This window comes from Nerophis ophidion, linkage group LG04, assembly GCF_033978795.1.
Source record: "Nerophis ophidion isolate RoL-2023_Sa linkage group LG04, RoL_Noph_v1.0, whole genome shotgun sequence".
NCBI lineage: Eukaryota > Metazoa > Chordata > Actinopteri > Syngnathiformes > Syngnathidae > Nerophis > Nerophis ophidion.
Genome location: NC_084614.1, coordinates 69,766,610 through 69,780,926, shown reverse-complemented (window position 1 = coordinate 69,780,926; position 14,317 = coordinate 69,766,610). Strand labels below are relative to the sequence as shown.

Genomic DNA, 14,317 nt, shown 5'->3' with positions numbered 1-14,317 from the left:
CCTGAAATGCTGTGGTGGGCCACTTAAATGATGTGACGGGCCACCTTTGACCTTAAACGACACCGTAAGCCACTTTGGGCCTTAAATGACATGGTGGGCAGACCAACTTAAATGATGTCATGGGTGGGCCACGTTAAATGACGTGACAGGTCACCTTGGGCTTCAAATGACATGATGGGCCACATTGGACAATATGGTGAGAGGGCTACATTAAATGACATGTCGATACAACTTAAAGGACGTGGCGGCCCAATTTAAATTATTTGGTGGGCCACGAGTTTTTCACATGTGGCCTAAGTTTGCCAGAAATAAGGTTGGTAACCAATTACTAACAAACCACATCAAGTTGAACCTCAAGTTAAAGTGCTAAGCGAGGGCTTTCCATTCATGTAGTCATTTTCTCATCATGGTTTCATATGTCTGGGGAAATTCAACTAGCTAAATTACGTGTGCCCATGAGTCAATTCCAAACTTGGGACGAATTAACTTTTTTTTTTTTTTTGCGGATCCTTAAAAATCTTTGACAATGGTTTTGTGCAGTAGCAACTTAAAAACAGCAGAGTTCCAAGAGGATCTTTGACTACAATTTTTGCAGTACAATAGACCCTCATTTATCGCTGTTAATTAATTCCAGGTCATTCGGCGGTAAATAAATTCACACGTCTTTGCAATTTTCAACTATAAATCTAATCTTTTCATAACTACAGCATAAAAACCTGTTTAATTTTTTTAATACAATAAGAGCCTTCTAGACGCGGTATAACGTCCGCACAGTCCAATTTATAGTCCTTTAATCCAATATAGTAACTGAGCCAATCAGTGGCTACGATACTGAACAGTGTGCTGTGATTGGTTGGTATTATTGATTTTTTTTTTTTTTCATTTAGCCATTTTTATGGTTGAAAATGCTCCATTTAGTATGCCGATAATATATACTTTATAAAAGTGACATCGTTATACGCAGTTAACATAAAAAAATATGTGATGAAAAGACATTGGAGACATTTTCGCTTTGTTTGAGACGCTCTACTTTAATTATTAATGGTGCAATTTGAGAGTTTGCGTTGCGATGAGGGCGCGCTGTCAACGCACAGCTCTGGCGCCCTCTAGTGGTTGATTGTCAACGCGCTGCTATCTTGCTCTACTTGTTGTGTTGCTCGGCAGTGTTACATTGCCCTCTTGTGGAAACATTTAGTACTTCAGCCAAAGCAAACTACCAAAACTAGTTAAAAAAAAAAAGATTATTAAGCAGAAAAAAAACACCAGCAAGGGACTCAAATGTGGAAAAAGATGTTTTATCTTCAGTTACTTGACTTCACAATGGTTGCATTTAGCAGCTGTGCTCTTAAAGCAGATCTGTCACTACCAGTTGGTGTTTAATGACAAAGTGCTAAAAGGTTATGTTATTCCATTTTTAATCATTTTTACTTTCCCCCAGTGTAGTTTTTCATTAAAACAGGCTCAGACCTTAATCTTCTCAAGTAAAACCTACTGTGCTCGACAATGCAGGACCGCCGCTTTTTTTTTTTTTTTTCTTTTCATTTTAACGTCCTTCAAAGTCAGGGCCGTCCCCTGGCTAAAATGGGGCCCTAAGCAAAAGTTTGTTAGGAGGCCCCCGGCACCTCTTACAATGATTACCCCATTAAAGGCAAAGCAACAATAAGATTGTATGAAAGTAATTTGCGTTTTTATAAATAATATTTCCATTAGTAATTAAGGCTACATGAGGGTTGCTTTCTTTTTATCGTAATAGCTCCTTTTTACACCTTTTTTTTCGTTAAAGTACATGACTTTACATTGTTGTCCTAATAATAAACACTAATAATAAAGTATGAAAATAAGCCATATTTTTTCATAATTTTACATGAGTTAAGGCTACATACGGGCTTTGATCCTTTTTTTTAGCTTCTTTTTACACTTATACGTTTTCATCGCAATAGCTGTTACCTCCATTTACACTTGTAAAGACGTTACCATCTTTTTTGTAAAAGTGCAATGCATGCAGGGAAGAGCTAATAATTACAATATTATTTTGCGTCAGTTAAAAGCCTACAGAAACCACCTATTACTCACCACGCAGTCTGATAGTTTATATATTAATGATGAAATATTAACATTGCAACACATGCCAATACGGCCGGGTTAGTTTACTAAAGTGCAATTTTAAATTTTGCGCCGAAAAATCCTGCCTAAAACGTCTCGGTATGATGACGCCTGCGCGTGATGTCACGGATTGTAGAGGACATTTTGTGCCAGTATCGTGCCCAGCTATTAAGTCGTCTTGTTTTCATCGCAAAATTCCACAGTATTCTGGACATTTGTGTTGGTTAATCTTTTGCAATGTGTTCAATGAACAATGGAGACATCAAAGAAGAAAGCTGTAGGTGGGAAGCGGTGTATTGCAACACAAACACAGCCGGCGTTTCATTGTTTACATCCCCGAAAGATGACGGTCAAGCTTTACTAACGAACAGAGATGTCAAGCGAACACGGTTGGTTTGGACCACACCCACAAATTACAGTGTATTATGCAGCGATCATTTTTATCATTCTGTATTCTGAAGTCGATCTATGTCCTGTGCTACTCCAGCATCAATATCAGCAGCATCCTCCTGACTGTCACCGTCAGCGCTGGGTTCAAAGCGGTATGGCTCTCTCCCTTGTTGCGGTTGGGCCCGGCCGAGTGGTCCTGCCACCCCGATGGCTGCCACGGCGCCTCTCACAGCATCTTCCCGATCTGAATCGCTCCCTTTAGTCCTTTTTTTTTTTTTCCTCCTCCAGTCCTTCACTCTTACTTTCCTCATCCACAAATCTTTCATCCTCGCTCAAATGAATGGGGAAATCGTCACTTTCTCGGTCCGAATCGCTCTCGCTGCTGGTGGCCATGATTGTAAACAATGTGCGGATGTGAGGAGCCCTACAACCCGTGACGTCACGAGCACATCGTCTGCTATTTCCGGTACAGGCAAGGCTTTTTTATCAGCACCAAAAGTTGCGAACTTTATGGTCGATGTTCTCTACTAAATCCTTTCAGCAAAAATATGGCAATATGGCGAAATGATCAAGTATGACACATAGAATAGACCTGCTATCCCTGTTTAAATAAGAAAATCTCATTTCAGTAGGCCTTTAAGGCGACATTAGGGTTTCTGCATTATTTATCGTAATGGCGGTTATCTTCTTTTTCCGCTTTTTTTAAAGTGTGATGCATGATGTCTTTGTGTGGGAAAATATTATTACTTTTGTATTAAGGTTTTTACATTTTTATCGTAGTAGTGGTTAGCTTCTTTTTACACTCGCAAATTATTATTATTATTATTTTAATGCATGACTTGTAATCCTCCCTTTCACGTTATCCTGACTGCTAAGTCAGCAATAATAATAATAAAGTATGAAAACGAGCTGAAATTGTGCACGAGTTAAGGCTACATTAGGGTTTTGATCTTTTTACACCTTTACGTTTTTTTTTTTATCGTAATTGCGGTTACTCTCTTTTTACACTTGTAACGTTACAATTTCTTCTAAAAGTGCAATGCTGGGAAGAGTTGATAATTTTGGCATCGGTTAATGCTACAAAAAGGTTTCCGTGTTTTTGTCGTAGTAGCAGTTAGCTTCTTTTTACACTTGTAACAATGTTACCAGTTTTTCTAGTTGCAATGCAGGGGAAGAGTTAGCGATCATAGTATTAGTACTTTTCTATCAATTAAGGCTACATTAGAGATTTTACGTTTTTTTTTTTTTTACAGCTGTTATCTTCTTTTTTCACTTGAAACAATGTTACAATTTTTCAGTAAAAGTGCAATGAATGATGTTTTCATGAGGGGAAAAGTCAATAATCATAATAATGGTCATTTCGTAAAAGTTAAGTTCACAAAAGAGTTTATACGTTTTTATCGTAATAGCAATCGGCTTCCTTGTAAGAACGTAAACATTTTAGTACAACGCATGATGTCGACATTTGGGGAAAAGTTTCTATGTTTTTTTGTAATAGCAATTAGCTTTTTTTTACACTTATAACGTTACATTTTTTTTCTTTTGAAGTGCAATGCATGTCTTCATGCAGGGAAGAGTTAGTAACCAGTTTTGTATCTATTAAGGCTACATGGTTTCTGCGTTTTATCGTAATCGCTCTTAAGTGCAATGCATATCTTTAATGCAGGGAAGAGTTGGTACTCATTATAGTAGTAATTTTGTATCAATTAGGCTACATTCGATTTTTAGCGTAATAGCGATTAGCTACTTTTTAGACTTGTAATGTTTGTAGGTTTTTTTTAAGTACAAAGTATGATGTTTTTATGCGGGGAAGAGTTAGTAATCATCAAAATAGCAATTTTATAACAATTAAGCTACATTCGGATTTTTCGATTTTTATCGTAATAGCGATTTGCTACTTTTTACACTCGTAACATTACATTTTTTAAAAAAATTTTATGCAATGCACGATGTCTTCATGCAGGGAAGAGTTGGTAATCATTAAAGTAGAAATTTTGTATTAAGGCTACATTCGGGTTTTTTGATTTTTATCGTAATGGCGATTTGCTACTTTTTACACTTGTAATGTTAAATTTTTTGTTTTTTTAAGTGCAATGTATGATGTCTTCATGTGGGGAAGAGTTAGTAATCAATGAAGTAGTCATTTTGTATTAAGTAGGCAAAATTCTGGATTTTCCATTTTTATCGTAATAACAGTTAGCTTCTTTTCACATTTGTAATGTTACATTTTTTTTTTTTTTTAAGTGCAATGCATGATGTCTTCATGTGGGGTAGAGTTTGTAATCATTAAAGTAGTAATTTTGTATCAATAGGCCGACATTCGTTTTTTCACATTTGTAATGTTACAGTTTTTTTAAGTGCAATGCATGATGTTTTCATGCGGGGAAGAGTTGGTAATCATTAAAGTAGTAATGTTGTATTAATAAGGCCACACTTGGGTTTTTTGATTTTTATCGTAATAGCGATTTGCTACTTTTTACACTCGTAACTTAATTTTACACTTGTAACGTTAAGTTTTTTTGTTTTTTTAAGTTCAATGCATGATGTCTTTATGCGGGGAATAGTTAGTAATCATTAAAGTAGTAATTTTGGGTTAGTTGGCTACATTTGGGTTTTTTCGATTTTTATCGTAATAGTAGTTAGCTTCTTTTTACGCTTGTAACATTAAATCTTTTGTTTTTTAAGTGCAATGCATGATGTCTTCATGTGGGGAAGAGTTAGTAATCATTGAAGTAGTATTTTAGTGTTAATTAGGCTACATTCGGGTTTTTCGATTTTTAGCGTAATGGCGGTTAGCTTCTTTTCACATCCGTAATGTTACAGTTGTATTTATTTTTTTAAGGGCAATGCAAGATATCTTCTTGCGAGGAAGAGTTAGTAATCATTAAATTTGGAGTTTTGTATCAATTAGGCTAAATTCGGGTTTTTCGATTTTTATTGTAATAGTGATTAGCTTCTTTTTATACTTGTAACGTTGCGTTTTTTGTTTTTTTAAGTGCAATGCATAATGTCTTCATGCGGGGAAGAGCTGGTAATCATTAAAGTAGTCATTTGTATTAACAAGGCTACATTCGGGTTTTTCGATTTTTATCATAATATTGATCAACTTCGTTTTACACTTGTAACGTTAAATGTTTTTTTTTTTAAGTGCAATGCATAATATCTTTATGCGGGGAAGAGCTGGTAATCATTAAAGTAGTTATTTTGTATTATTAAGGCTACATTGGGGTGTTTATTTGATTTTTATCGTAATAGGAATTAGTTACTTTTTACCCTTTTAACGTTACATTTTTAAGTTTTTTTAAGTTCAATGCATGATGTCTTCTTGTGGGGAAGAGTTAGTAATGATTAAAATAGTAATTTTGTACTAATTAGGCTACATTCGGGTTTTTCGATTTTTATCATAATAGCGATTTGCTACTTTTTACCCTTGTAAAGTTACATTTTTAGTTTTTTTTTTAAGTGCGATGCGTGATGTCTTCATGTGGGGAAGAGTTAGTAATCATTAAAATAGTAATTTAGTGTTAATTAGGCTACATTCGGGTTTTTTGATTTTTACCATAATGGCGGTTAGCTTCTTTTCACATTTGTAACGTCACAGTTGTATTTATTTTTTTGTGCAATGCATGATGTCTTCATGCAGGGAAAAGTTAGTAGTCATTGAAGTTGTAAATTTGTATTAATTAGGCTAAATTCTGGTTTTTCGATTTTTATCGTAATAGTGATTAACTTCGTTTTACACTTGTAACGTTACATGTTTTGTTTTTTTAAGTGCAATGCATAATGTCTTTATGCGGGGAAGAGCTGGTAATCATTAAAGTAGCAATTTTGTATTAACAAGTCTACATTCGGGTTTTTCGATTTTTATCGTAATAGTGATTAACTTCGTTTTACACTTGTAACGTTAAATGTTTTGTTTTTTTAAGTGCAATGCATAATGTCTTTATGCGGGGAAGAGCTGGTAATCATTAAAGTAGTAATTTTGTATTAACAAGGCTACATTCGGGTTTTTCGATTTTTATCGTAATAGTGATTAGCGTCGTTTTACACTTGTAACGTTAAATGTTTTGTTTTTTTAAGTGCATTGCATAATGTCTTTATCCGGGGAAGAGCTGGTAATCATTAAAGTAGTAATTTTGTATTAACAAGGCTACATTCGGGTTTTTCGATTTTTATCGTAATAGTGATTAGCGTCGTTTTACAGTTGTAACGTTAAATGTTTTGTTTTTTTAAGTGCAATGCATAATGTCTTTATGCGGGGAAGAGCTGGTAATCATTAAAGTAGTAATTTTATATTAACAAGGCTACATTCGGGTTTTTCGATTTTTATCGTAATAGTGATTAGCGTCGTTTTACTCTTGTAACGTTAAATGTTTTTTTTTTTTTAAGTGCAATGCATATTGTCCTTATGCGGGGAAGAGCTGGTAATCATTAAAATAGTTGTTTTGTATTAACAAGGCTACATTCGGATTTCTCGATTTTTATCGTAATAGTGATTAGCTTTGTTTTACACTTGTAACGTTAAATGTTTTGTTTTTTTTAAGTGCAATGCATATTGTCCTTATGCGGGGAAGAGCTGGTAATCATTAGAATAGTTGTTTTGTATTAACAAGGCTACATTCGGATTTCTCGATTTTTATCGTAATAGCGATTAGCTTCTTGTTACACTTGTAACTAAGTTAAAATTTTAGTTTTTTTAAAATGCAATGCATGATGTCTTCATATGGGGAAGAGTTAGTAATCGTTAAAGTAGTAATTTTGTACTAATCAGGCTACATTTGGGTTTTTCGATTTTTATCGTAATAGCGGTTAGCTTCTTTTTACCCTTGTTTTTTCTTAAAGTGCGATGCCTGCGTGACTTTTTAATGTAACCCCCGCCATTAAAGCTACGATGATCTTTTTTTTAATTTTATTTCCACAGAGCTTTACTTCTTTTTACAGTTTGACCCCGGAACAGACGATCTTTAGCGTTCTTTCGAAAAAACGCGTAGCCCTCCTCACATCTTGGTGACGTCCACGCTGTCGTGAATGTCGATGACGTGGAAGCCCAGGTTGTCGACGCCCATCTTCTCCGTGTGCCGCTTCCTGTTCGGCAGGTCCACGTTGCCGTCGAAGCAGCGGGCGCAGTGCGGAGTGTCCACCCGCACACTTTTGGAGAAGTTGGAGAAGTCCACGCAGTACTTGCCGGTCCTGGTGCGGGAGATGATGGGCAGGAAGTTGTGCCCCCACCGGATCTCCTGCGGCGTGTAGGAGGTGCGCACCTGGCAGGAGGAGCTGGTGGACTCTGAGATGCCGTCCAGGAAGACCACCAGCTCGAAGTCCTGCTGGGCGAGGGTGTCGGCCGACAGCTCGTAGAAGGGACTGGAGCGCTCGATGGCGTGGTAGAGCGTCAGCGGGCAAACGAAGAACAGGTTGTCCTTGCCGGAGTCCACCGTGAAGGCGATGTCCAGCTGGTCCAGGATGAAGGTCTCGCCGTCGGGCGTGGTGGTGGTCCTTAGGAGCTTGCCGTAGATCTGGCTGCCGATGAGCAGGGTCTTGCGGAGGTTGGCCACGCGGATCAGGAGGCACAGCTTCCCTTTCAGGAGGCAGATGACGGCCACCTGGCTGAAGCTCACCGTCTTGGCTCGCCGCTTGGGCAGCGAGATCTTGGCCAGGATGACGCCGCACATGAAGCTGTTGATGAACACGCCCGCCACCGACTGCAGCACGATGACCGCCACCGTGCCGGGGCACTGCCCCGTCAGCGCCCGGCCGCCGTAGCCAATGGTGGTCTGCGTCTCCAGCGAGTAGAGGAAGGCGGTGGTCAGGCTGTTGACGTTGGCGACGCACATGACGTGGCCGTCCACGCCGCCCGGCGCCGCCAGGTCCCCGTTGCTCTTGGCGATCCAGTACCACAGCAGGCTGAACACGAACCAGCTGCCCGTGAAGGACGCCACGAACAGCAGGAGCACGAAGCGCCAGCGGATCTCCACGAAGGTGGTCCAGAAGTCCACCAGGTAGGCCAGGTGGTTGCCCGACTCCAAGTTGCCCAACTCGATGTTGCAGCGCCCGTCTTTGGTGACCAGGCGGGCTCGCCGGCTCGGGGGCCCGCTCGGCTGGACCATTCTGGAACCTCAACCGACAAAGGTATTGGGACACCTACAGGGAGTGGGAAATGGTTATAAAACTATATACAAAAGTATTGGGACACCTGCAGGAAGTAGAAAGGGATTATAGAGTTATAAACAAAAGTATTGGGACACTTACAGAAAGTGAAAAAATGATTATAAAGCTATAAACCAAAATATTGGGACACCGACAGGAAGTGGAAAATGATTATAAAACTATAAACAAAAGTATTGGGACCCCAACAGGAAGTGGAAAATAATTATAAAACTAGAAACAAAAGTATTGGGACACCGACAGGAAGTGGAAAATGATTATGAAACTATAAACAAAAGTATTGGGACACTTGCAGGAAGTAGAAAGGGATTGTAGAGATATAAACAAAAGTATTGGGAAACTTACAGAAAGTGAAAAAAATGATTATAAAACTATAAACAAAAATATTGGGACACCGACAGGAAGTGGAAAATGATTATGAAACTATAGACAAAAGTATTGGGACACCTACAGAAAGTGAAACATTATTATAAAACTATAAACAAAAGTATTTGGGCACCAACAGGAAGTGGAAAATGATTATGAAACTATAGACAAAAGTATTGGGACACCTACAGGAAGTGAAACATTATTATAAAACTATAAACAAATGTATCGGGACACTTACAGGAAGTACAAAGGGATTATATAGTTATAAACAAAAGTATTGGGACACTTCCAGAAAGTGAAAAAATGATTATAAAACTATAAACAAAAATATTGGGACACCGACAGGAAGTGGAAAATGATTATGAAACTATAGACAAAAGCTTTGGGACACCTACAGGAAGTAAAACGTTATTATAAAACTATAAAAAAAGGTATTTGGGCACCAACAGGAAGTGGAAAATGATTATAAAACTATAAACAAAAGTATTGGGACACCTACAGAAAGTGTAACATGATTTAAAAACTATAAACAAAAGTATTGGGACACTTACCGGAAGTGAAAAATTATTATAAACTATAAACAAAAGTATTGGGACACCTACAGGAAGTGGGAAATTATTAAAAAACTATAAACAAAAGTATTGGGTCACTTACAGGAAGTAGAAAGGGATTATAGAGCTATAAACAAAAGTATTGGGACATTTACAGAAAGTGAAAAAATGATTATAAAACTATAAACCAAAATATTGGGACACTGACAGGAAGTGGAAAATTATTATAAAACTATAAACAAAAGTATTGGGACCCCAACAGGAAATGGAAAATGATTATAAAACTAGAAACAAAATTATTGGGACACCCACAGGAAGTGGGAAATGATTATAAAACTATAAACAAAAGTATTGGGACACCTACAGGAAGTGAAACGTCATTATAAAACTATAAACAAAAGTATTTGGGCACCAACAGGAAGTGGAAAATGATTATAAAACTATAGACACAAGCATTGGGACACTTACCGGAAGTGAACAATTATTATAAACTATAAACAAAAGTATTGGGACACCTAAAGGAAGTGGGAAATGATTAAAAAACTATAAACAAAAGTATTGGGACACCTACAGGAAGTGGAAAATGATTTTAAAAACTATAAACAAAAGTAGTGGGACACTTACAGTAAGTGGAAAGTTATTATAGAACTATAAACTAAAGTATTGGGACACCTATAGAAAGTGGAAAATTATTAAAAACTATAAATAAAAGTATTGGGACACCTAAAGGAAGTGTAACATGATTGAAAAACTATAAACAAAAGTATTGGGACACTTACCGGAAGTGAAACATTATTATAAACTATCAACAAAAGTATTGGGACACCTACAGGAAGGGAAAAATGATTATATAACTATAAACAAAAGTATTGGGACACCTAGAGGAAGTGAAAAATTATTATAGAACTATAAACAAAAGTATTGGGACACTTACAGGAAGTGGAAAGTTATTATAGAACTATAAACACAAGTATTGGGACACTTACAGGAAGTGGAAAGTTATTATAGAACTATAAACAAAACTATTGGGACACCGACAGGAAGTGGAAAATTATTATAAAACTACCTGTACAAACAAAAGTATTGGAACACCTCCAGGAAGTGGAAAAATATTATAAAACTATAAACAAAAGTATTGGGACAACTACAGGAAGTGAAAAATAATTTAAAAAACTATAAACAAAAGTATTGGGACACCTACAGGAAGAGGAAAATGATTTTAAAAACAATAAGCCAAAGTATTGGGACACCTACAGGAAGTGGGAAATGATTATTAAACTATAAACAAAAGCATTGGAATACCGACAGGAAGTGAACAATGATTGTAAAACTATAAACATAAGTTTTGAGACACTTACCTGAAGTGGAAAATTATTATAAACTATAAACTAAAATATTGGGACACTTACAGAAAGTGAAAAATGATTCGAAAACTATAAACAAAAGTATTGGAACACCCACAGGAAGTGACAACAATCATACTCACAATTAACAAAAGTATTGGGACACCTACAGGAAGGGGGTAAATTATCGTACACCTAATTAACAAAAGTACTGGGACATGTACAGGAAGTGGGAGAAAAATTACACACATGATAAACAAAAGTATCGGGACACCTACAGAAAGTTAACAAACTCTCACATGCGTAATTAACAAGGGTATTGCACATGAGTAATTAACAAAGGTATTGGGACACGTACAGGAAGTGGAAAAATTATATTGATAAATAACAATATATTTAGAAGACTTACAGGAAGTAAAAAAAGTATCTAAAAGCAATATATTAAAATAATTTGGGACTGGGGCAGCAACCAAAAATCCGTTAAATTCATTAATTGGAGTAGAATACAAGCTTTAAATGTACATTTTGTAGCCTTGATTAAATGTTAAAATAATGTAACAACATTTTTTTATCAAATTCGGACTGCATGGAGTCCTCGGACGCTGCAAAAGAGCGCAGATTCTGTGGTGCATTATGCTAACAGTGGATAGTTTTTATTTTTTACTTTTGATTGATACGCACATAAAAGTGCAATTTTCATGTTAATGATATGTATTTATTAGGGTGGGGGAGAATAAAGGTCATGGCAAGCAGATACATCTGTTTATTTCAACTATTTTTACTAAAATACACATTAGGGGTTTAAAGTATGTTTTATCAAATGAATAGAACGAACTAATCGATTGATTACCAAAATATTAGACGACAAATGATAAGAGGCTACGTTCAGGAAATAAACAAATGAACATAAAGCTGTAAACAAAAGTATTAAGACACGTTTTTGTGAAGTGAATTATATTTTATATAGCACTTTTTCTCCAGTGACTCGAAGCGCTTTACATAGTGAAACCCAATATCTAAGTTCCATTTAAACCAGTGTGGGTGGCACTGGGAGCAAGTGGGTAAAGTGTCTTGCCCAAGGACACAACGGCAGTGACTAGGATGGCAGAAAGCGGGGATCGAACCTGCAACCCTCAAGTTGCTTGCACGGCCACAACCGAGCTATTCGGCTGCAGATTCCTCCAAACAGATTTATGACCGAGTGCTGTGAAATAGAGGATCTTTGACTTGTTGCAGCAGGTTCTTAAAAAGCACTCCAATATGAGGTCTGGTATATAGACAATCTTTGACTAATGCAGTTGAATTTATTAAAATGTTATATTGTAATAACGTCATTCTATTATCCATTTGGTGAAATAACAGTTTTAAAATGTGACCGAGCCTTGCATTGACATTAAATACAACAAAAATGAATATTAGCAATATTCAACACTTTGCTAAAGAGTGATTCGGTTAACCTTTTTTATTTTATTTTATCTTTTTTTTTTTTAACCTCACATCACTTTTCAGACTTGTTGTCAAGAGAATATGTCAATTATGTGATGTATCATGTTGTAACTTAATACATGTTCGAAATAAACCTTTTAGGACAATATTAGGAGACCATTAAATTTAAGGTGGCTTTCTTTTTTATGTGACCGTTAAACGTGATTTCCAAGAAACTTTGTGCGTCACAACTTGATCCTTCCTGCGTCATTTCACGTTGTGCTTGTGAACTTACTCTAAATATATTTTTGCCCGTATTAACTTTATTCACCTAAAATGGGAGATTTTTGTTTTTTCTTACACCGTTTTTTGGTTTTGTTATTACCTTTTTGGAGACGCAAAAGAAAAACACGGAGGGACCCTGAATGCATCACGCCTGGTGCAATAAAAACTCCATCCATCCATCCATCCCTTTTCTGCCGCTTATTCCCTTTGGGGTCGTGGGGGGCGCTGGTGCCTATCTCAGCTACGATCGGGCGGAAGACGGTGTACACCATGGACAAGTCACCTCCTCGCAGGGCACAATAAAAACTTGTTTTGGATAATAAAGTTTACATGCGAGACATAATTTGTTTTGTTTTGGTAAAGTTAACACAAAAAAAAAGTAACCCGCAAACTTTACCAGTGGATTTAACACAAAAAAAAAGACAAATAATTGGGATTTTGACTTTAATGACCTTTAATACACGTTTGCTCATTGCCTCTCATTTTACCAGTTTTATTATATAACAATAACAATTTCCCTTGTGGATCAATACATTTTGTCTAAGTTTGTCTAGTATAATTTTTTTTAAATTATGAAACAAAAATCCTAAGAAAATACTGAACTTTTTTTTTACTATAAAAAAATTATATTTTGATTCAAACTAAACTTTCAGGAAACTTATTGATTGATTGATTGATTGATTGATTGATTGAAACTTTTATTAATAGTTTGCACAGTACAGTACATATTCTGTTCAATTGACCACTAAATGGTAACATCCGAATAAGTTTTCAACGTTAATCAATTAATGGTAAAAAAACAACAACAACAAAAAAAAATTAACAATAAATGTGCAATTTTCTTGCCAAAATTAATTTAATTTTAAACATTTAGTATAAATCTAATTAAATAATGCACGCAAATTGTGCATTCATTCTATTTCTAGTGTGCAGGATTAATTGCGCCACCTGCTCCCATTAGAGCCTTATGTAACCCCATAAGTTTGGGCAAACTTTATATTTGTTTTTTAAATGGTTGGGGGGGGGAAATGTGTTATAGTATGAACTCAACACTCTCCAAATAACTTTCAAACTTTTTTCTCTTTTTGCGAGATATAAGGTATATGTCAACAGTGCAATATATATTTATAAACGCACGTTTGTCTTCCACATATTACAGAATATTGTTAAAATGCATTTTCAAAAGTTTTAAACTCCCCAAAAATTGAACAAATGTTTGATTAACTCAACATTTCTGCTCGAAAGATGACATCAAATTGATGTATTTTACAGGTTATTTCAAATACTATGGCTAGACTATTAGTTGAAACATTGCTTTTATTGAAAATGTCTGAAAATACACACACACACACAGAGGCTGGAATTGGGTTCGACATACCTGAGTCCAGAGTGGTTCTGGTGGTGCGACTCTCTCCTCCTTGCAGCAAAAGAATTTAATCCACAGTGAAATGTTCTAATCCCAGCCACATGCCAGCGTGTAGACTGGCTGCATAGAACCAGGGGACTAGAGAGGTTGGGAGGGGGCCGGGGGGCGTTGGTCCCCCTCCATCAACATCACTAAAAAGCTGCTTCTTCTTGCAGTGTCTCGCAGCTGGTGTGTGTGTGTGTGTGTGTGTGTGTGTGTGTGTGTGTGTGTGTGTGTGTGTGTGTGTGTGCTGGGGGCCCCGGCCCCAAGTGTGGTTTGTTTGC

At 36.5% G+C, this 14,317-nt stretch overlaps 1 protein-coding gene across 1 annotated transcript; it reads right to left on the bottom strand.

The window, feature by feature from the left end:
• Window positions 1-7,388: 7,388 nt before the first annotated feature.
• Window positions 7,389-14,093, bottom strand: LOC133551809 (ATP-sensitive inward rectifier potassium channel 1-like). Its single transcript, XM_061898918.1, has 2 exons — window positions 14,007-14,093; window positions 7,389-8,631 (listed from the first exon to the last, which is right to left on the bottom strand). Exon 2 carries the CDS (start codon window positions 8,595-8,597, stop codon window positions 7,491-7,493), a length of 1,107 nt encoding a protein of 368 aa, XP_061754902.1. The 5' UTR covers window positions 8,598-8,631; window positions 14,007-14,093; the 3' UTR covers window positions 7,389-7,490.
• Between the last annotated feature and the right edge of the window lie 224 nt (window positions 14,094-14,317).

What these genes read in the sequence shown, in the direction of transcription:
- LOC133551809 (XM_061898918.1), bottom strand. Translation starts at nt 8,597, where the DNA reads ATGGTCCAGCCGAGCGGGCCCCCGAGCCGGCGAGCCCGCCTGGTCACC.